Source organism: Poecilia reticulata, linkage group LG5, assembly GCF_000633615.1.
Source record: "Poecilia reticulata strain Guanapo linkage group LG5, Guppy_female_1.0+MT, whole genome shotgun sequence".
NCBI classification, from domain to species: domain Eukaryota; kingdom Metazoa; phylum Chordata; class Actinopteri; order Cyprinodontiformes; family Poeciliidae; genus Poecilia; species Poecilia reticulata.
This window is the reverse complement of record NC_024335.1, coordinates 31,866,708-31,887,547: the sequence shown is the minus strand read 5'-3', so window position 1 is coordinate 31,887,547 and position 20,840 is coordinate 31,866,708. Positions and strand designations below refer to the sequence as shown.

The 20,840-nt window shown below is 39.9% G+C and overlaps 1 protein-coding gene across 3 annotated transcripts in view; it reads right to left on the bottom strand.

Annotated features, from left to right (window-relative positions):
• The window catches only part of pdzrn3b (PDZ domain containing RING finger 3b), a 206,795-nt gene that overhangs the window by 169,965 nt on the left and 15,990 nt on the right, over positions 1-20,840 (bottom strand). For 2 of the 3 annotated variants that reach the window (XM_008410600.2, XM_008410601.2), the window contains exons 2-3: positions 13,653-13,739; positions 4,458-4,565 (exon numbers count right to left, since the gene is read on the bottom strand). In XM_008410600.2, coding sequence (XP_008408822.1) covers positions 4,458-4,565; positions 13,653-13,739 — 195 coding nt within the window. The remainder of the gene's footprint in view (positions 1-4,457; positions 4,566-13,652; positions 13,740-20,840) is intronic. The other variant, XM_008410602.2, reaches the window with a different exon arrangement.

The following is a 20,840-nucleotide window of genomic DNA, read 5'->3' as shown; positions in this document are numbered from 1 at the left end:
TCATTTCCCAGCAGATCAATATGATCTCTGAACACACACTCCCTCCCGATCAACAATGTTCTCCATCAGAGCCAAAGGGCTCCACAATTATGCAACACATCTTTGAGCAGCTGCTTGTATATGTTTGATTGTCTACACACCTTGTCCACCTTAAGAATAATCAAACCTGACTTTTCTGGAGTTAAACTCCTGATCTGACACCATTTTCTTTTTCAGTGAAAATGAAAGGGTCCCACAGATAACATGCTCTCCATGCTCTGCGGCACACAGGCTGATGCACAGTTACACATTTATCCATCCATCTATCCATCCATTTTCTGCACATCCTTGTCCCTAATGGGGTCGGGAGCAGTTACATATTTATGTGACAGAAAATGAGAAAATGTACTAGATAGAACTAAGTGAGGTTTATTTACACGCCTTTTGTTTTTATTTAATGTGTGTGTTATGTTGTCTGAGGATAAATGTGGTTCAGTTTCATCATTTACGTTTAAACAGTAAAAGAATAAAATCATGAACAGCTCGGGTTTGATGCTCTTTGGGGTCAGTCACACTGAATGGAGACAGATTTCAGTGCATTTAGGTGAGTTTTGGTGCTTTGTAGTTTGTTACTGTCCACAAAAATTTTGTGTGGCTGCCACACATTTTCACGGCAGGTTCGTTTTTGTGGGTAAAATATGGCAGCGCACATTTTTTGTGCGTATGCATGCTTCACACATGTGTTTCCATTAACTGTTCTCTACTTACTAGCACAAAACCTCATAAAAAGGAGATAAAGTACCGTTTTTTGGTGTAGAGATGGGAAAACATGGGCCATTAATTAGAGATATGCCGATCGATTGGCCACCAATCAGAATGGGCCGATTTCCGTGAAAAAGTGTATGATAGGTGATCATCGATCACGGTCTCTTGTTGCCGATCACACAAACCGACCACCTTCTTCTCATTTCTCAGCCTGCCTGTGCAGCTGGTCTCCTCTTTCCTTCGCACTGCACAAGAACGCAGCAACAAATCCTAAGCGATGTGGAACTATAACGCACTGAGTGAATGGGGACGTTTGCTTGTTGTGGCGGAAAATTACCTCAGGGTCGGGAGTGAAGCACGTCAAAATGCAACAACACGACGAATCTAATACGACATAAAAACAATGCCATACTTGACAGAGTTTGGCTATATCAAGGCTCACTGCCGTAAAAAAAAAAAAAAGACATATGGAGCGATCAGATAGCAGGTAAAGCAGCGCACAGCCACAAACACTCACCCGGATTAAGCATGACGGTCAGAAAGCTAAACAAATAACCTGCAAAATTATTTAAGTCTTTGAGCTGCGATGTAAGATGCTGGTTCTGCTCTCACTGTTGAACCGCTGCTCCGCGCTACAGGTAGTAATATTTCACAGATGGAGCTTCGCTTCTGCTCCACCTGGTAGTGACTCTCACGTCGAACCTTTGCTTAAAGCTGCAGCATCTAACTTAAAAACATAAATTTTACATACGTATTAAAACTTTCGCTGTCCTAATATGAGACACATAATCTCTGAAAAAATAATCAATCTCCTCTCTGTTCTGCATAATTACTCCGCTCAATCAGAAACAGCCATTCAGAACTAGCAGTAATCAGCTAGCCGCCATGCTGTCAGGGAGTTTTCATTCAGTAACTCAGGATTGTTTATTGTAATGGAACCTGCATTTGCCTTTAAATGTTAAGTTTTATACGTGAATTTTTTGGCAATGTTGAGAGGTTTTATTTTGACTCTTTGCATCATTTAGCCTCTTCAAAGCCTTCATATGTTTTCAGCCTTAAAGATAGTATTACCGATAGCAATATTATTTGCACAACGCCTGTTTTGTGTTTTTCTTGGAAGAAGTTATTAAAAACAAGTTTTAGTCTAAATTAAGGTGAATTCATGGTTCCTTTTTCCACATAATGTAACCAGTAGTGCTTATGATTAAAAAGAAAAATTACTATGTGATCGGTATCGGTGATCGGCCGTGATCGGCCCTCATGAGTGATCGGAATCGGAATTGGCAGGAAGAAACCTGATTGGCACATCTCTACCGATAATCAATATTCAGCTTGTTGAAAAACCGCCAACATTGCTTCTCTGCTTTCTCATAAAAATATTCACAAACAGCAACAAGATGGAAATAAATAATGGCCCAGTTTCAGCCCAGTTTCACTTATTGATCACAAAATTTGGCTAACGTACTGATGCCGATATTGATGATGATATGTCCTCTTATCGGCTTAGGTCAGCTGCTGTTCCAACTAAGCTTTGGAGTAAATTTACAAATTTAACTATATTATATGAAAGCCCAAACAAGCCCTTTATTGCTTACAGTCATTTGCAAAACTATTCAAATTTTTCCAGATTTTGTCATGTTACAACATATTTCCATGTATTTTCATTGGAATGTTATGCGATAGGCTTCCTTTTACCAATGGCAACCTTCCTGTCACTCTACCAATAAAGTCCGGCCTTCCCATTAAACTCTGACCAGCTTAAAGAAAGTATTCCTCAATACTTTCACTGCCCCACTTTGCTTCACCATGGGGCTGGTATGTTCAGAAATATGCGTGGCCATTTTCCTTTCTGTTTTCTCATGACAAATTGAACAATACTCAGTAACTGCAGCATGTCCAGTAAAAATGTACACAAAACGTTGTTGATGTTCCACAAATGTTGAAAAAATTCAATTTTGCAATTGTGATATTTCCTCCTATGACTTTTAGTTGTCTCCTTTTTTGTTATTTGTGCCAGTGGCAACATCCGGTTGTTGATCACATGACTCGTGATGAGATTACAGTGTTTCCACTGCAGTTTTGCAAAAAAAGGCACAAAAGCTCTTAACAGTTTTGGCCGTAAGTTTTGATCCAGCCAAAAGGAAAAACCAACTCATTCTAGTGCCAAAAATGTTGTCGAAAAACTAGTTTTTCTGAAATGTCAAATTGCACAATCTGACCTTTCTGATGTCTTCATGATTGTTCAATAATGTTTTCCAACAAACCTGATTCCTTCACAGAACAGCTGAATTTATACTGAGATTAAATCTGACTAAGGAAGACAATCTTTACTAAAAAAGTGACTTTCACATTTTTATTGGTTCAAAGTTCAAAAATCATCTCTCAACTTTACAATTATGCATGACTTTTCATAGACTGTATCATCAAATCCTGGTAAGACACAGTAGCTATGTTTCCACTGACTATATAATTGAGCAATTTGGCAATTTGAAAATACATTTGTTTGATGGAAACACAGCAATTTAAAAACACCTCTCGTTTTTGGATAAAAATTTTGCACTAGCATCAAGTGGTTTTTTTGACCATATAGATTTTGGTTTATTTTGCAGAACTGCAATTAAAACACTTTTTTCACTACACATGATCAACAACCGGATGTTTCCACTGGCACAAACCACAAAAAAGAACACCAGGAGTAGTAGTTGGAGGATGATGGTGCGTCATGTTTTTTCATGACTTATCACATTAACACAAACTTATTCACGTGATTTTAATTTCGTTTCTCATTTAATGGAAACACCACAATTGCAAAATAGTGTTTTTCCAACATTAGTGGAAAATCAGCAAAGTTTTGCACACGTTTGTCATGGAAACACAGATAGTGATTTTTGTGACAAGATGTCGAAACCTTAAGGGGAGTGATTACTTTTGTAAGACACTGTTTGTCTTTCTGCAACATTACTTAAGAGCATTTTGAGCCCTGAACCAGAGAAGCTGGGCCATTTTTTTCCTGTATATAGAACAACAGGCTAGAGTGATCAACATGGCCCAGATGTTCTCTCTTTTTCTCATAAACACTTTCCACAAACATCTCTGTGAGCAATGTGCCGTTCAAAGTGCTGCAGGGCTGGTTTCGCTGAGGTTTGACAATAAAGCCAGAAACAAACCATATTTGTCATCTTGTGGCACGCGGTAACTACACACTCTCAATCCCTCACAGACCTCCTCATTTCAATGCAGGCTTTATGTGGGAGTCTAGCTTTCTCTGTAAAGGCAACCTTTGTGATTTTGAGTTGCTCAGATCGTCCCTGAAGGTGACCTCCAGGGGTGAGCTGCACGTTCCACACAAGTTTGCATTTAAAGGTGGAGGGGAGGATGCAACATGGCGGCTTCTGTCAGAAAGGATTTGCCGACTGGGAAATGAAGAAAACACAAAGCTCTCTCTCACTCAGTGAAAGAAAACCAGAGTTTTATCTACAGAGATGCTACGCTCGACAACAATGCTACCTCCAGATGAGTCTTGTTTTGAGAGAGTATTTGTTGAAACAAAAGATATCTGAAACCAAAACCCAAAAAACGCAACTCATGGTTTCATGCGTCACCTAGGACTGCAACTTTGAGAGGTCGCTGATACGCTCCTGATGGACGTTTAGTGTACATCCACTTCTGTTGCCCACTTTCACATGAAAAACATCACAGTAATCGTCACATACCTCCATTATTCTGTCGTGGATTTGAAGGCCTCCCTCCTTGTCCGCTGGACCTTTCTCGACAATCTTGGACACAAAGATCCCTTCATTTGAAGTGCCGTCATTGTCATCCTGTTGAGCAGATTGCAGTTATTTCCCCCATAAACAATAAAAAACGCAGTTCCCATTTGAAAAACCTGGCCAAAAAAAGCATTTAAAACCAATTTTTTAAAAGGAATTTTTGTCTTATAACGGCAAACATAAATGGAAGGAAAGCAATCCCATTAGCTAATATCATCAGCCCCAGATAAAAACTTTAATCTTGACAAAAACAACTGTCGCAAATTTTGAGTAGCTAATTTTGAAATAAGACAGGATTTAGTTCTTGAGTTGACAGAGATAGAAAATAAAGCTTACAGGCTAGCCAATTGGTTACAGGCTGGCCAATAATACAGAGTTACAAAAGCTTTTGAAGTCTCCACATTACCCATCTGTTAAATCTTTTTGGCTCTGAAAAAACAAAAAAATACAAAGAAAATATACTAATTAAAAATATACTAGAAAATATACTAAGATTATCACAACTACATATACAGCAAAAATTAGCATATGCGTCAAACCTTTTTAAGCTAAAGAGCTGTGACAGATTTAATTGTGTTGACAACATTTGATCAAACCTTACGTGGACTCTTCAGATCTGAGCACAGATGTTTTAAAAGTGGTTGGGATTAACAAAGCCTCTCTTTAGCATTATTTAGAATTAGACCAATTAAAAAATATGGCTCTTTTAAGAGTCTTTTAAAAATAACTCTTAAGCAGATATTAAGCATACTTCTCATTAGGCTCATGTTTCAGTGTTAAAAAAATTATAGTCTGATACAACTTCTAATATAAAATGTAGAAAATCACCATAATTAGAAGAAATACAGGCCTGAAAACATTACCCACATTACATTATTAGGTGTCTCACTTAGTGAAGTCACTGAAACAAAAAAAAACTTCTAATACTGACTCAATTATAATAATGAGTCAATATTATAATTTCTTAATCTGACTGGATATCAACCAGTCAGATTTTAGGCATGGGCAGGAACCTCACTGCATAACAACCTTGAGGGAAAACACTACCGTTTCAATATATCACTTTATGTTAAATTATGACAACATTATGTATACATTTTATACATTTTTTTTAATTAGAATTTTTCAAATGCTTATGATGCTGAATAATTTATTGGCCAATGATGGTGATTTTTCCTACTTATAGAGCATCTGGCAGCACACTAAGCTAATATTACCTAATTATAGACATGTAATTCTAACAAAACAGGATTATGTTATTAATAGTGCTGGGCAGTGCTCCTAGTGTTCACATCATGACCGTCAGCATCCTTCATGACCGGAAATGTAACCGTTAATCAGCAGTGCACCACAAGGAATGGGGAGGGGACGTTCTCCGAAGAAACAGCTACTGCAAATCCTTCAGATCAGGAACTTAAACCCATGGGAACAGAGTAATTTTGAAATGGTAATGTTTTATAAACCTCTTTAGACTCTGAAAAGTAACTATGTCATGCTTATTCCACACTAATTACAGGATATTTAAAACCAGGTTTATGTTGGTGTATCTTACAGATAAACTAGTTATCTAGAAGTATGAACTTTAAATGACAAACATTGGTTGGTTGGGAAGTAGAATATACTCATGGTCAAGACCAAAGAAAAGAATATTCACAAAATCAAAAAGAAATCTTGTTTGTGTGGTTTAAAAACTGAAGTGTGTTTCTAGGTAGATAAATTACCATTAATAATTTTCATATTAGCCAATATTATCAAGTCATATTTGATATTCAACACCAAACTTTCAATCTATCTTGTAAACTACGTCACAACCTTTAAGTTTTCAGAGTGTATTCATTGTTTAACCCTGGTTGTCAGTAAAAGCATTTGTCTTGGCATTAACTACTTCCTCATTCTAAGAACTTGCCCCTACACTACAGGCCTGAAAAAGTTGGCATGTTCATAAGGAAGGTTGCATCCAGCACAGCTGTGCTAACCCCCTCCCTCAACAGCCAGAGCAAAATCTGACTTAACAACCCCTCGTGGTAGTCTATCTGAAAACACATGAAACGTCCCACACACCTGCTGAGTTGTTGCAGCATGACCACACTTTAATGAGTTAACTATAGAAACCTCAGGGCAGGCAGTAATTAATGATAATTGCTCTTCAGGAAATGCAGTTTTATTCTACAAGGCTCTGCTGAGCATTTTTAACAAGTCTGCTCACCACAATTTTCCCAGACACCGTGAACAAACTACAGTGGTTAGCAAAAACATTTTCACACACACCCCTCAACTTTCTTCCCGTCTATCATGTGAAACCCCACAAGCCTCAACACATCACACTGGCATTTAATATGATAGACCAACACAAAGTGGTGTATACATGTGATGGGGAAGGAAAATGAAACATGGTTTTCATAATGTTACAAATATAAATCTGAAAAGTGTGGCATGCATTTGTATTTAGTTCCTTTGCACTGACACCTCTAAATAAAGAAAACTGAAGTATGTATACAACCTGAAACGTGCATGTTTCATATTTTCCATTAGCCACTTGAATTTCAAAATAATGGTAATTTTTCAAGATGGACGCCATTTATTTTCCACCATGGTCATCTTATTCATTAAATTTTAAAGAAATTGTTAGTTCTGAGTGGAGGTTGGGGTTGGTTTTCTCCTCTAGATGGAGTCCTGGAGACGGCTACACGGGGGACGTACCTGTTACGTCATCTACACACCGGTCGGCAATTACGCCCTCACCTGCAGCTTAAGAGAAGCGGTTTGCCAACACTTCGACGCCAGATTGTTGACTATTGATTGTACTCTCGTGGCACCCTAGCTCTCGTTGATTGCTGTGTCTTCCTAGTCTTGCTCTCAGAGTAATTCGACTTTTTTGATCTCTGTTTTTGCAGAACTTACCCGAGCATCCGGATCTGGACATCCCCTTCCCGTTCGCCCCTCGTGACGCTGGCGGAGGTTTCCCGCCAGATGCCCGAGTCCCCTCTGCAATCTGACCATTTAATTCATCTCCAACCCTCTCTCAAATTGGCAAACCGCCCGCTCAGACGCTCTCCAAGCCCTGGCTGACCTGTCAGTCCTCCAACGCCACCACACCAGCTCAAGTCAAGCTGCTGCTCCTTACTTCCGTTAAGGACTCAACGTTTCCTAGCAAACGCCCCCGAAAACCAAAGAAACGGAAACCCAGAATCTCTGACTCCCTCCTAGGTGTCACAAATACCACTACTCCCGTAAGTTCCTCCTTTACTCTCTGATGCAACGCAAATTTCCAACAAACCTCAAACTCTTCATTCTCCCAGTTTTTCTTAGTGTGCTGTTGGTGTTGCTGCCCGCTGCCCAAACCAGTTTTTCCCCTGCTCATAATAAACTTGTTAAACTTTTCTTGTGCTCCTGCCTGTGTTCTTGCATGTGGGTTAATCGTATCACACCCGACATGACGGAACAATCTGGCTAACCAATTAGCCCCGCAGACGCAATCAGGAGAACCCTGTCCGAACAACAAGCAACATTACAAACCCATGAATCTGTTTTACGCAAACTCCATGCTACTCGCGAGGAAACCAACCAGAAGTTAGAAAAGATTGCTAACATTTTACAGACTTCAATCCAACAGCCTTCCGAGTGAACGCCAGCTCCAGCTCCTGAACCATCCAGCCGGTCCATGTTTTCTGAGTTGAAAGGTTTGCCGCTTGAAAGGTTTGACGGAGAGCCCAGTAAATGCAGAGGCTTTCTGATGCAATGTTCTCTAGGCTTTAATCATTCTCTTTCGAGTTTTTCCCATGACGGTGCCAAAATAGCTTTTGTACTAACCGATCTGTCTGGGAAAGCATTGGATTGGGCTGAGGCAAAGTTCCCTAATCTGGCTAATTTTGGATGTACATTTGAGTTTCTGAAAGAGTTTTGTTATGATTCTGACAAGACAGCAAACTCACGTGACTTGTGGAACCTTAAACAAGGAAATAAGTTTGTGGCTGAGTTCGCTATTGATTTTCGTATGAAGGCAGCAGCATCTAGCTGAAATCAACCTGCTTTAAGGAGTGCATTTTTTCATGCCTTAAACAAAAGTATTAAAGACGAACTCGCAGTGTTGGATGATCCAGAAACCCTCGAAGATCTGATTAAATTAACGATCCGCCTTGATAACCGAATCCATTCCCATACCAAGGAAAGAGGTCAAAAACCTTTTAGCTCTACTTCCTTGGCTTCCGCCTCACCCGTCCCAGTTTTGCCGCCGTCCTCCAAACCGGAACCTATGCAGGTTGGACATACTCGCCTCACCCCCGAGGAACGCAACAGGCGTATATCCGTGCTGCTTTGTCTGTATTGTGGAACCCCTGGTCATTTCGTTGCCAACTGTCCTAAGAAGTTAAACTACCGTGCCCATCAGTAAGGGTGAGGAACCTGATGGGACAGAACGCTGAAAATAACATTTCTCACCTGACACTTCCTGCAGAATTATGTACGGAAAATGATCAAATCCCTCTGTCTGTTATGATAGACTCAGGTTGTGAGCGTTCTCTGATTGATTCAGAACTGGCTCATCAGTTAGCCCTAGAAACCATCCCATTATCCACACCTCTTTGTGTATCTGCTTTAAATGGTAAAGACTTGCCACCCATATGACTAAACCATTACTCCTTGTAATCACAGAGAACACTTTTCTTTTTTGCTTTCCCTTCTACAAACTCACCTATTTTGGGTTTCGATTGGTTGACTTTACATAATCCTCATATCTGCTTGTCTGGCAAGAGGATACAATCATGGTCTACCACTGTCACTCCACCTGCCTTTGTTCTGCTGTTCCCCCAGGTCCATCTCCGGCAGCGGGTCATGAAGTCGACCCACCAGATTTGTCAGCCATACCCTCCGAGTATCATGACCTGGCACAAGTATTTGGTAAAACCAAAGCATGTTCTCTTCCACCTCACCGCCCATGACTGCCCATATGACTGCTGTATTGATTTGAGGCCAGGAGCTCCATTACCGTCAAGCAGATTATATAACATATAACAACATATTGATTCCTGCATCAAGGAGTCACTCGCTGCAGGAATCATCCGCCATTCATCTTCACCTTTAGGTTTTTTCTTTGTTGGAAAGAAAGATGGCACACTCAGACCCTGCATAGATTCCCGAGGCTTGAACCAGATAGCTGTCAAGAATAAGTATCCTTTACCACTCCTGTCATCAGATTTTGAGCGGGTTCATGGAGCCACGGTATTCACCAAACTAGATTTACGCAAAGCTTATCATTTACTCCAAATTAGAGAGGGCGATGAGTGGAAAACTGCATTTAAGGCTCCAATGGGCCATTTTGAATATTTGGTTATGCCCTTTGGTCTGTCGAACGCTCCAGCATTTTTTCAAGCTTTGGTCAATGATGTGCTGAGAGATTTTTTGAACATCTTCGTGTTTGTCTATCTCGACGACATCCTCATTTACTCCAAGACCCTGGCTGAACACAAACAACATGTCCGCTCAGTTTTGCAACGTCTTCTAGACAATAAGCTGTAAGGCCGAGAAATGTGAATTTCACAAGCCTTCAGTCTCATTTCTGGGCTTTATCTTAGAGGGCGGACAGGTCAGGCCAACTGAAGAAAAGATCAAGGCTGTTTTGGATTGGCCCACTCCAGAAACTCGAAAACGGCTCCAAAGGTTCTTGGGTTTTGCTAACTTCTACCGTCGGTTCATCCGTAACTATAGTCAGACAGCTCAGCCTCTCACAGCACTCTCCTCCACTAAGATCCAGTTTCAGTGGTCCCCTGTTGCTGACGCTGCTTTTAGGAAGCTAAAGTCCTTGTTTTCCAAGGCCCCAGTCCTGATTCTGCCTGATCCTTCCAAACAATTTGTTGTTGAGGTAGATGCATCCGACACTGGGGTGGGAGCAGTCCTGTCCCAGGTGTTTGAGGTAGACAACAAGACTCATCCCTATGCCTTCTTTTCTCGCAGGTTGTCACCTTCTGAGCGCAATTATGATGTGGGGGATTGAAAGTTGTTGGCCATCAAGCTGGCCCTGGAGGAGTGGAGGCATTGGTTGGAGGGGGCTGATCATCCGTTGCTGGTCTGGATGGATCACAGGAACCTTTCTTACCTCCGCTCAGCCAGGAGACTTAATCCTCGCCAGTCCTGTTGGTCTCTTTTTTTCTCCAGATTCAATCTTTCCATTTCTTTCCGTCCAGGTTCTCGTAATGTCAAACCAGATGCCCTTTTCCGGTTACATTCTCCCGATGACTCGGACAAGACCCCGGCCCAGATACTTCCACCCAGCTGTAAGGTGGCCGCCGTGACCTGGGAGATTGAAGACATCATTAAACAGGCTCAACTGTCTGAACCACCTCCCGAGAACTGCCCTCTGAACAATATTTACGTTTCGTCGTCCGTCCGAGCCCGCTTCATTCATTGACAACATTCAGCCAAATTCTCTGGACACCCAGGTACAAGCCGCACCATTGCTTTAATTAATCGCAGGTTTTGGTGGCCTGCATAAGGTTGTGAAGGAGTTCGTTCAAGCATGCGTCATCTGCTCCCGTAACAAGTCATCCCATCAACCACCATCTGGTCTACCACAGCCTCTTCCCACTCCTAAACGCCCATGGTCGCACATAGCCATAGATTTTATCACCGGACTCCCACCATCTAAAGGTATGATCACCATTCTCACTATCATAGACCGTTTCTCCAAGTCCTGTCATTTAGTCGCCCTCAAGAAACTCCCCACAGCATTTCAGACTGCATTGCTGCAGGTTAAACATGTTTTCCTGCTTCATGGAACCCCAATTGAGATCTTATCAGATAGAGGGCCACAATTCATCCCTCAAGTGTGGAGACAATTCTGCACAGCAATCAATGCTAAGGTTTCATTAACGTCAGGATATCACCCCCAGTCAAACAGTCAGGTTGAGCGCCTCAACCAAGAACTCAAGTCTACTTTACGTTGTTACACCTCCACCAACCCGACTGATTGGAGTCAGTTTCTGCCTTGGGTGGAGTACTCCCATAATTGTCATGTTTCCCCTCTGGTTTGTCTCCGTTTGAAATTTCCATTGGGTACCAACCTCCTCTTCCCTCCTCTGACGAGTCTCTTATTTCAGTCACGTCAGTCCAACACCACATTCGCTGTTGTAAGAACATCTGGAGGATCGCTAACGACGCCCTCAATAGCACTTCCCTCCGCAATAAACTTTTTGCTGACCGAAGAAGGACTCCAGCACCCATCTACAGCCCGGGACAAGAGGTCTGGTTATCCACTAATAACCTTCCACTCAAATCCATGTCCAAAAAACTGTCTCCTAGGTTCATCGGTCCATTTAAGATAGAGTCCATTATCAGTCCATCCGCTGTCCGTCTTCATCTCCCGGCTCCATCCCACATTCCATCTTTCCCAGTCAAAACCTGTTCAGACCAGCACCTTGTGTTACAGGTCGATCGCGGAAAGGTTTTGAGTCGATCTCTGCAGGTGACAATCTCAGGACGCCGAGTCCAGCACTTCCTCCTCTGTAGGCTTATCAAAAATATTCACTAAGATCCTAAACGTTTGTAGCTTCATTAAAAAAGAATAATTATAAAAAGTCAACGAAACATGTTAAAATTAATAATCTCAGTAATTATTGTTTCAACAAAGTGTTGCGCAATTCTGTGCGTTTTGGTTCCATTAACAAAAAAAAAAAAAAAGAGAAAAAAAGACAACTCAAAGACCGACTGACGAGCAGAGCAGGAGTTTAAATTAGCTACTCAACCACCACTGTGTTCATGAGAGGCTTATTAATCGAGAAATAAATATCAAGCCTGGAAACCTGATATGTAATGGACTGAATGTTGTGTTTTTAATATAATCTTTGCTCAGCTTAAGCGCAGGTGGTTGCCACGGCAATGGGTGTGCTTAAACAACAACAAAAAAAAAAGAGAGAGAGGGCGGGGGGAGATAAAGAGGGTAGTAGTGGTTTTGAGTTGATCGTCTTTTCGGATTGTTTTACCTTTGTTTACCTTTGCTGTGGCTCATCACACCTGCTGTAGTTTCTGAACGTTCAATAAACGACAAACTTGAACTAATTACCTCGTTTGTTTGTGAGCATACGTCACAACATCAAATAGGACAAATATATTTCATTAAGTTTTAACAAACTCTACCGCGATAATTATGTGAAATTAAATTAATTATATCCCGACTTCAGAAGATTTGCCTTTACCCTTACTGGGCTCTTTGGTTCCTCCTATCAGTCTGTAGTTTCTCATATTGAGAAAAATCTAATTTCAGATCTACCATGACTGACTGACACCTGCTGGCGTCAGATTTGCAACCAGCTTCTGACTGAGAAACCAGTAAGCTGCTCGGAGTGTCAGAATCTCACTGAGGAAGAAACTGGATTAGGTTTTCTGTCACTTTATTATTTCTGCTATAACTGATGTATATTCACATATAAAATAAGTCGATTGAGTTTAATTTGCTATTTTTATGTCTTTGTATCATGAGGTAGATCTTAGGCGGCTGGTGAGAAAAAAAGTAGATCTTGGTCTAAAAAAGTTTGGGCATCCCTGAAATATACAAAACCTGTATATTTATCTCCCTACCAGAACCTTTTAAATATTGACAGTAGCTGGGAAAGTAAAACAATCTAAAATTAATTGCAGAAACCAGCACATTCCGTAAATAGGAACTCATCTGCAGAAAAAAACCTATGAATGGAAGGTGCAGCGGAGATATTTCCAACCCTTCACTCAGTAGAGCGTATGGCATTGTTAATGCCTTTTACCTCGTAGCCTGAAGGTAGGAAACAGTGGCTGTGAAAAGTTCAGCCAGGGATAAAAAGACCCCTTTTCTCTCTGTGCTTACCTCACCTCCAAAATCCCCTCAATTAAAGACAAAACAACTGCGGTCATAACTGTAACCCCATATTTAACTCCCATAAATGTAATTATAGTTCTTTTCATTTTTTTTCCCATGCCAAATCCGCTAAGCCCAAACCAATAAATAAACGCAATAAAACTTGGTGGTGCTGTCTAATTCTTCACAAGCTACAAAATGCTAAAGCCAAGCACCTGAACCCGCATCAGTAAGAGAAGGCTTGGCATTCTTCTACTCTAACATTCATTCCGGGTCACTGTGAGTCACCGGAGTGGCTGTTGTCAGTTTCTACCTACCGCACATGGCCTTCCTCCTACGATGTTAAAACCCAGAGATCCGCTCTCGCGGAGCAGGACAACTGTCACGCTCTTAGTGTTGTCTTCCTACAGAAAGACAGGAGAGAGAGACATGTGAGCTGGTCATTTTCTGGTCATTTGTAAATTTTGGTTGAGGCGTATATTTGGACAAATATTCCTCCTGCTCTTTATTTTTGGAAAGCTTTTATGATTTGTAACTGTGACAATGAGATTTGTTTTAAACAACTGAGTGGAGCAAGTTAGCTAATCTCAAATGCGCAAAGAGGCAGTATTGTGTAAAATCGACTTTTTTCACCTTTACATGACAGAAGGAATTATAATTTCCTTCTGTCATCAAAAGCAGACCTGAACTGTTGCTTTGATTCTTTCATGTATGTGTGAGAAGTCCTTTAACCTCCATGGCAACCATTCAGCCAATCAAAACACATGGGTGGACATAGGCTTCTGAGCTTCTGCCTCACAGTGCAACCCTCCTCCAGGACTCCCCCATTCAGCTCCTTCAGACTAGCCAGGAGCAATTAGCAAACACCTGGCAGACCTGCTGAGCTCATTATAGGAGCTATTTCTCAGAGCAATTCTGGTAAAACATTGTTAAGGAGTTAATAAATGAGCCATGTTGTGATGACTTACTTACTGATGGTAGTTTCAGAAAAAGCATGAGTTTCTTAAAGAGACAGAAGCCCAATTTCAAAACCTTAAATTACAAAGCCAATTTTTTTAAGTCAAATTTGATAAATGCAGCCTTCTTACAAAAACTGAAGGTAACATAATTACTTAATTATGCTCTAAAATGCCACTTTGCCTGGAAAATAAGTAATACTGTACTGCGTCTCCAAGCATTTTGCACAGCTGAATGGTTGCCACAGGAAATAAAGGATTTTTCAAAAACACATAAAAGAATAAGGCAACACTCCAGGTGTGTTTTTGATGAGAGAATAATTATAGCATGATGTAAAGCTAAAAAAACTTCTATTTTACATAATGATGCCCTGACAAGTAGTTTGTCTTATTTATCCATGCACACAAACAAACCTCCTGGTGCTATGTTTAATTCCTAACAGGAAGTCACGATCTGATTGGCTGACAGTTCTTTTGTGCTACACTACCCCCTGTGGGTTTTGCCTGTTTAAAACAGCACTCGGAGTCAAATTGGTACAGATTCGTGTAGATGAAAATTTTTCTGTAACAATCCTGAGTACAGGGGTGCCGCCAGGAATCTTGGGCCCCCTGACAAAAAATTAGATTGGGCCCTCCCTGTGCAGCTGCTGTTACAATTTTTTGAGTGTATTTGACCCATAAAAAGCGGCACAATTTTAACGGCTTGCAACTGCTTTGCTTTCTTTGGTTCAATACTAATAACTAGTACAATATTTACTGCTCATGAATTTTACATCCGACAGTCCACATACATGCAAATAGGTTTCTTAAATTTTTTCTATTAGTTTTAGCTTACTGAAATGTCTCTCCCCACAAGCAACAGTCAAAAGTAATGTGAAAAATACACATGAAGCAATCCAGACTTCTCAAAAAAATGCTATGTAGTTGCATTTTATTCAAGCTACAGGATATAACTTTAACAAAAAATATGTTTTCTCCATATTTGTTAAAGCTGTCACCATGTCGTGACAGTTGGTTATGAGACCGATAATCTGTGAAAACAATCAATCTCCTCCACCACCTCCCTGAACTACTATTGTAATGCAATGTTCTGGCCAAAAACAACCAATCATAACCAGTAGGACGTCTTAGTGATGTCAATCAACCTCATTCACTCACTGCTAAATGTGCTAATGGTGGAGAAACAACATATCATTACAGGAAAATTATCTGTCGTCATTGATAGCTATGCTAACTAGACAACAGACTATGCTAGCTCCAGCATAGGGATGAGTAGCTACATGAGATTGTGATTGACAGCACTAAAACTCTCCTGCCACTGACTGGTTGTTTCTAGATAGCACTGGGAGAAAGCAGAAGAAATAGATTTTTCACAGATTATCTCTCATACCATACTGTCACAACATAATGACAGTTTTAATAAATATGTGAAAACAATTATAAAAGTTACTGCAGCTTTAATTTGACTTAGGCGAGGGCAAGTCAGGAGGTATGTGGGTTAGAGCTGCTGCTGACTGACTCATCTGTTAAGTGTGGTAAAAAGTACAGGGACAAGTTAAATGTATGTCTTGGGTGTTACTTCCGGCAGCTAGCGGAAGTAGCATTATTTCATTGTAATTTGCAGGGTTTTTTGCTAATCTATATTCATGATAGAAGTTACATCTCACTTTTTGGTCATAATACAATATTTAACTTGTTTTCGGACACACCGTCTGCTATCAGAGAGCTGCTCAGTACAGATTATCGTAATTGTGAGTTTAATCACGGTGAGTTACAGGAACAAGATCGTTAAGTTTTGTAACGGAATGACCGTGAATTAGCAGCGCTGCTAGCAGCTCGTTTCTCTGAAGAACTGACTGTAATAAAGACGAGAAAAGCAGAGAAAATCTGAGATCTGTCATAGATCTGAGTTGTGCCGACAGTATGAAACACCAGAACTACACAATATCAGCTTGGTGTGATGTGAATTTTATTTTTTGTTTGAATTTAAAAAATAATGAAGCTCATGATCTGAGTATTTATCATATTGGGCCTGGAAATTTTATTTATAAGACAAAATAAAATATCTGGATTTATTTAATCCATCAGAACCAGAACCGTGAGGTTCTGTTCAAGGTTCTCCGTTGCTTAATGTTGCTGCAGATCAGCAGAGAAATAACCGCAGCTGCTGCACTCCAGATCTTGCACAACAGCAGAATTTCCCCACTGGATTAGAACCGAACCGAATCACACATTAACCTATCATTGAGAGCAACTTGCCACTGGAAAGTGCCGTAAGATGCCCTTGTAGAGCTTGAGTAACTGTCGTGCTGTTTGTGGCTGTACTCTAATAATCAGACCATATTTAGTTAGTGGCTGCAGCAAGTTCAAGATAACCCACATCTGCATCTGAAGCAACTGAGACAGTGAAGTACCTACATATGCTTGTGCGGGTAGCTACATACGTTAATGCGACTTGAAGAAATGCGGCCATTTCTTCAAGTTGTCATTCATCCCCTCAATAGCTGTAGGTTGCGGTAAACCGATATTGTCACATTTAAGCTTTGATCGCTGATGTTCCCACATAAAAAGGCTATGAAATTATAGCCTAAAAGCTCTGACAAAAACCGGTTGGCGTTAGGGTAACATGTAAACAAATGGCAGTTCCGGCTTGCGGCAGAGGTCGCGCCAATAATTCACGCAAAGCATCATGGGGCGTAGGAATAAGGTGAATACCGCGCCCATGTCCGTATGAATGAGGTAACACGGTCTGTTGGGAATGTTGCCATGAATATCGCTTGTTTATAACATCTTGTTGACAGTTTACATTCATAAATAGAACCAAATCTTTTTGGTTAAGTTGTTTTAATTCTGGAATAGTCACACGTCTAATATTTTACTGCTAACTTTGTCTAAAAGTTAGCTACTCTAGCCACAATGTTGTATTTCATCACAAGTAAATGAAACGGCAGCAAAATGAGCCTTTTTTGTTTAAAGTGTAACGTCAGTGTGAGCAATGGCCACACTCTACCATACTGATCATACTCTACCTCTTAACATGTATATTATATTATATTATATTATATTATATTATATTATATTATATATTCAGGAGAATGAGTGCTAGAATAGTGACGCTGTTGAAGAAAGGTGAAGAGACTGATGAAGCTCTGGTGAGGTCTTCAGTTAGTTTATTGAGTATTAACCAGTTTTAATTTCTTTAAAACTAAACTATTTTATTACGAGAAGAGCAGGTCAGGGAAGACATAGGAGAGCCAAGTAAAGCTTCAGGGTGTGAAGATATAAAAAAAACTATAGAACCAGAAAGGAGAACAGGTGAAGACTGATGTCAGGTTGATTTTCTTTTAACTTTTCTTTTTTTTTTCATTACTGCCACACTATTTATAAGGGTAAAGGTTTATGAGACAATCAGAAAAGGGCTTGAGGAGAGGTTTAAAAATACAGTAAATGAAAGCAAACTTTTGCTGTAGGAAATGGGTTATGCAGTAAATAGAGTTGAGATGTATAATAATGTATACATCTGAAAATCAGTTAAAATTCTCATTCTGTATGATATAAACATACTTTTTATACTTAGCTAATTTACATTCCTATACTGTAAATTACTGTAGTATCTGTTGTAAATACATGAATCCATGCAGGGACATCAGGATGCAGAGAGTCAGAGTGCAGCAGAGACACAAACACATTACTGTAGATATTTTAATTAAATGTTTGTGGCCAACATGATAGGAGAAAAAAACATTTAGGCTTTTTTGCATCAGTTTGTTTTTCAACCTTTTGAGAGCCATGGCTTGTGTTTGACAGGAAAGGGAAACATGAAGTTACTGAAAGCAGGGCTGGAAGATGAGTCCATCAACCATCAAACAACCATCCAATTCTAGCCAAGTAACCAATGTTGAAAATGTGTCATTGAATCAATGTTGTTTTGTGGTTCAAATCTAATGAATAAAATGCTGATGTCTGATCAACGTCTGATCAATGTATGTTGTTTTGCCACACATCTTCCCCTCTTCTCCTCCTCATCGGAGCTCTGGGTGAGAGCATTTTATTTCTTATCACATTTTAACTTAAGCACTGTAGAGGATAGAGGGTGGTGATTCCTTTCTGTACATTTTCTTACTCGTCCATAAAAATTCTGTTTTGTGTGATATTTTGACACAAAACATCCACAACTTACTTCAAGGAGTGAAGCGGTCCACCCCCACTATTTACATGAGTGGAATGTTCCAACCACAGAGCCACTTCGCTGTTGGCTTGTTTGCAAAAGATTTTAATCCAATGTTGAATTATGATCACAAAGGTTGTGTCAAACTTGGGTTACCCCAACTTGTACTGTACCGTTTCCCTGGTTCATACAGCACAAAGCTTAACCTCATGGATGCTGTTCTTCCATGGACAATAAACTGTTGTTCTGACAGTCAAAAAGGAGTCAAATATGTTTAAAGATCTATTCCCCTTTTCTGAAATAAAATGTTATATCAATCCCATGTTGTCATTTTTAACCTTTTGTACACACAGTTTTGGTAATATGTTAATGTAAGATACTTTCGAACAACATATACCCATGATGCACATGATACTCATCATCTGCCAATAAAATAGTGTGTTTAACACCAGTGAAGAAACTTTTAGTGGCATGTTATGATGTAGACCTATCAGCAATTTTTTTTTTACATAAATCCTTAGCTTCCATCCATCCATCCATTTTCTGTTCACCCTTGTCCCTTATTGGGGTTGGGAGGGTTGGTGGTGCCCATCTCCAGCTAACGTTCCGGGCGAGAGGCGGGGTTCACCCTGGACAGGTCACCAGTCCAGGGTGACCTGGACAAAACCTTAAACAGCTAGTATTTGTGTTTTGACAAATACTAGCTGTTTCCATGTCCCCCTCTAGGGGACATGGGGAAACATTTTCTTTTGCGTTCCCTTGCAGTAAGTTTTGTTATCCCTCGCAATGTACTTACTGTAATATTTGCTGGTCTATTTTGTATACAGTCACAAATGTTGATTTAAAATTTCAAATATATAATAATAATAATAATAATAATAATAATAATAATAATAATAATTTGCAGGGCAACACAGAGACAGACAGGACAAACAACCACACACACCTAGGGACAATTTATAAGAACCAATTAACATGACAGTCATGTTTTTGGACTGTGGGAGGAAGCCGGAGTACCGAGAACCCACGCATGCACAGGGAGAACATGCAAACTCCATGCAGAAAGACCCTGGGCCGCGAATCAAACCCAGAACCTTCTTGTTGCAAGGCAACAGCTCTACCAACTGCTCCACTGTGCAGCTCCTCCTTAGTTTTAATTCAATATAAAATCAACCCAGATTGTGCATGTAGATCCACATTCAGAAGATGGTTAACTCAACATTGATTCCTAACATTGATTCAATATAAAATCAACATAAATATGCATGCAGATCCACATTCAAATGATGGTTGAATCAACGTTGATTCCTAACTGAATCAATGTAACATCAACACAAATATGCATGCAAATTGACATACAGATGAATCAACATTGATATGGTGTCAGTTATGATTGAAACCCTAACGTTGATTCAACATGCAAGTCATTATTTCGTTTCAACGTAATTGGCTTCAACGTAGATTCAATGTCTCTGCCTGACATTGTTTCAATGTTTTTTCACTCCTATTGTGCTATCTGGGGTCTTCAGTCTGGTATATCGGTCTCAACTAATCTCTCTTTTGGAAGAGCAATTTTGTTCGCAGAGACTTCAGTATCCATTTTGTTTGTTGTTTTGTTTGTTAATTTTTGATATTTACAATGTTTTCCAGGTCTAATGCTAAATGAAAATTGATTGATATTTGAGAATGTGTACTTGCATTATTATGCCATTAATCTTATGTTATTTGAAAATGGTCTCAAAATAACAATATTGTAATTTATCGCATGACAATTTACCATCCAGAAAAATGTGTTGCATCTTTTTCACAAGTAACATTACATGAAAACCTTTGGAAAACTCAGTCAGCCTTTAATTAATTATTTTTTATCAAGCTGGACTTACGGTAGTATTGAGGTAACATTATTTTCAGCTGCCACCACAGCATGCTGTGACACAGAAACACTAAATATAAAGCAGATATTATTGCCATGTACAGTGTCCTAACAGCCATGGTGGCTAGGGAAGGTCATCATGTGCTTGTCAGGTCATAGTGGAATGTGTGTTCCAGAACAATTTCACATCACCATTAGTGACACATGCTTCCAAATTACAGACATTACTGTCTGCAAGACAACAGCTGGCTGTTCAGTTTGATACACAACCAGGAAACATTTGCTTTTGTAAAGACCGGAACAGCAAGTGCTGATAATATGCTAAGTAATAAGTGTGTTTATTACCAAAGCTCTACTAAACTCATCAGGTGTTAATTGAATAATTTTCCACCACTGAGTACATGTGTAAAAAAACAAAACCTTAAACAGCTAGTATTTGTGTTTTGACAAATACTAGCTGTTTCCATGTCCCCCTCTAGGGGACATGGGGAAACATTTTCTTTTGCGT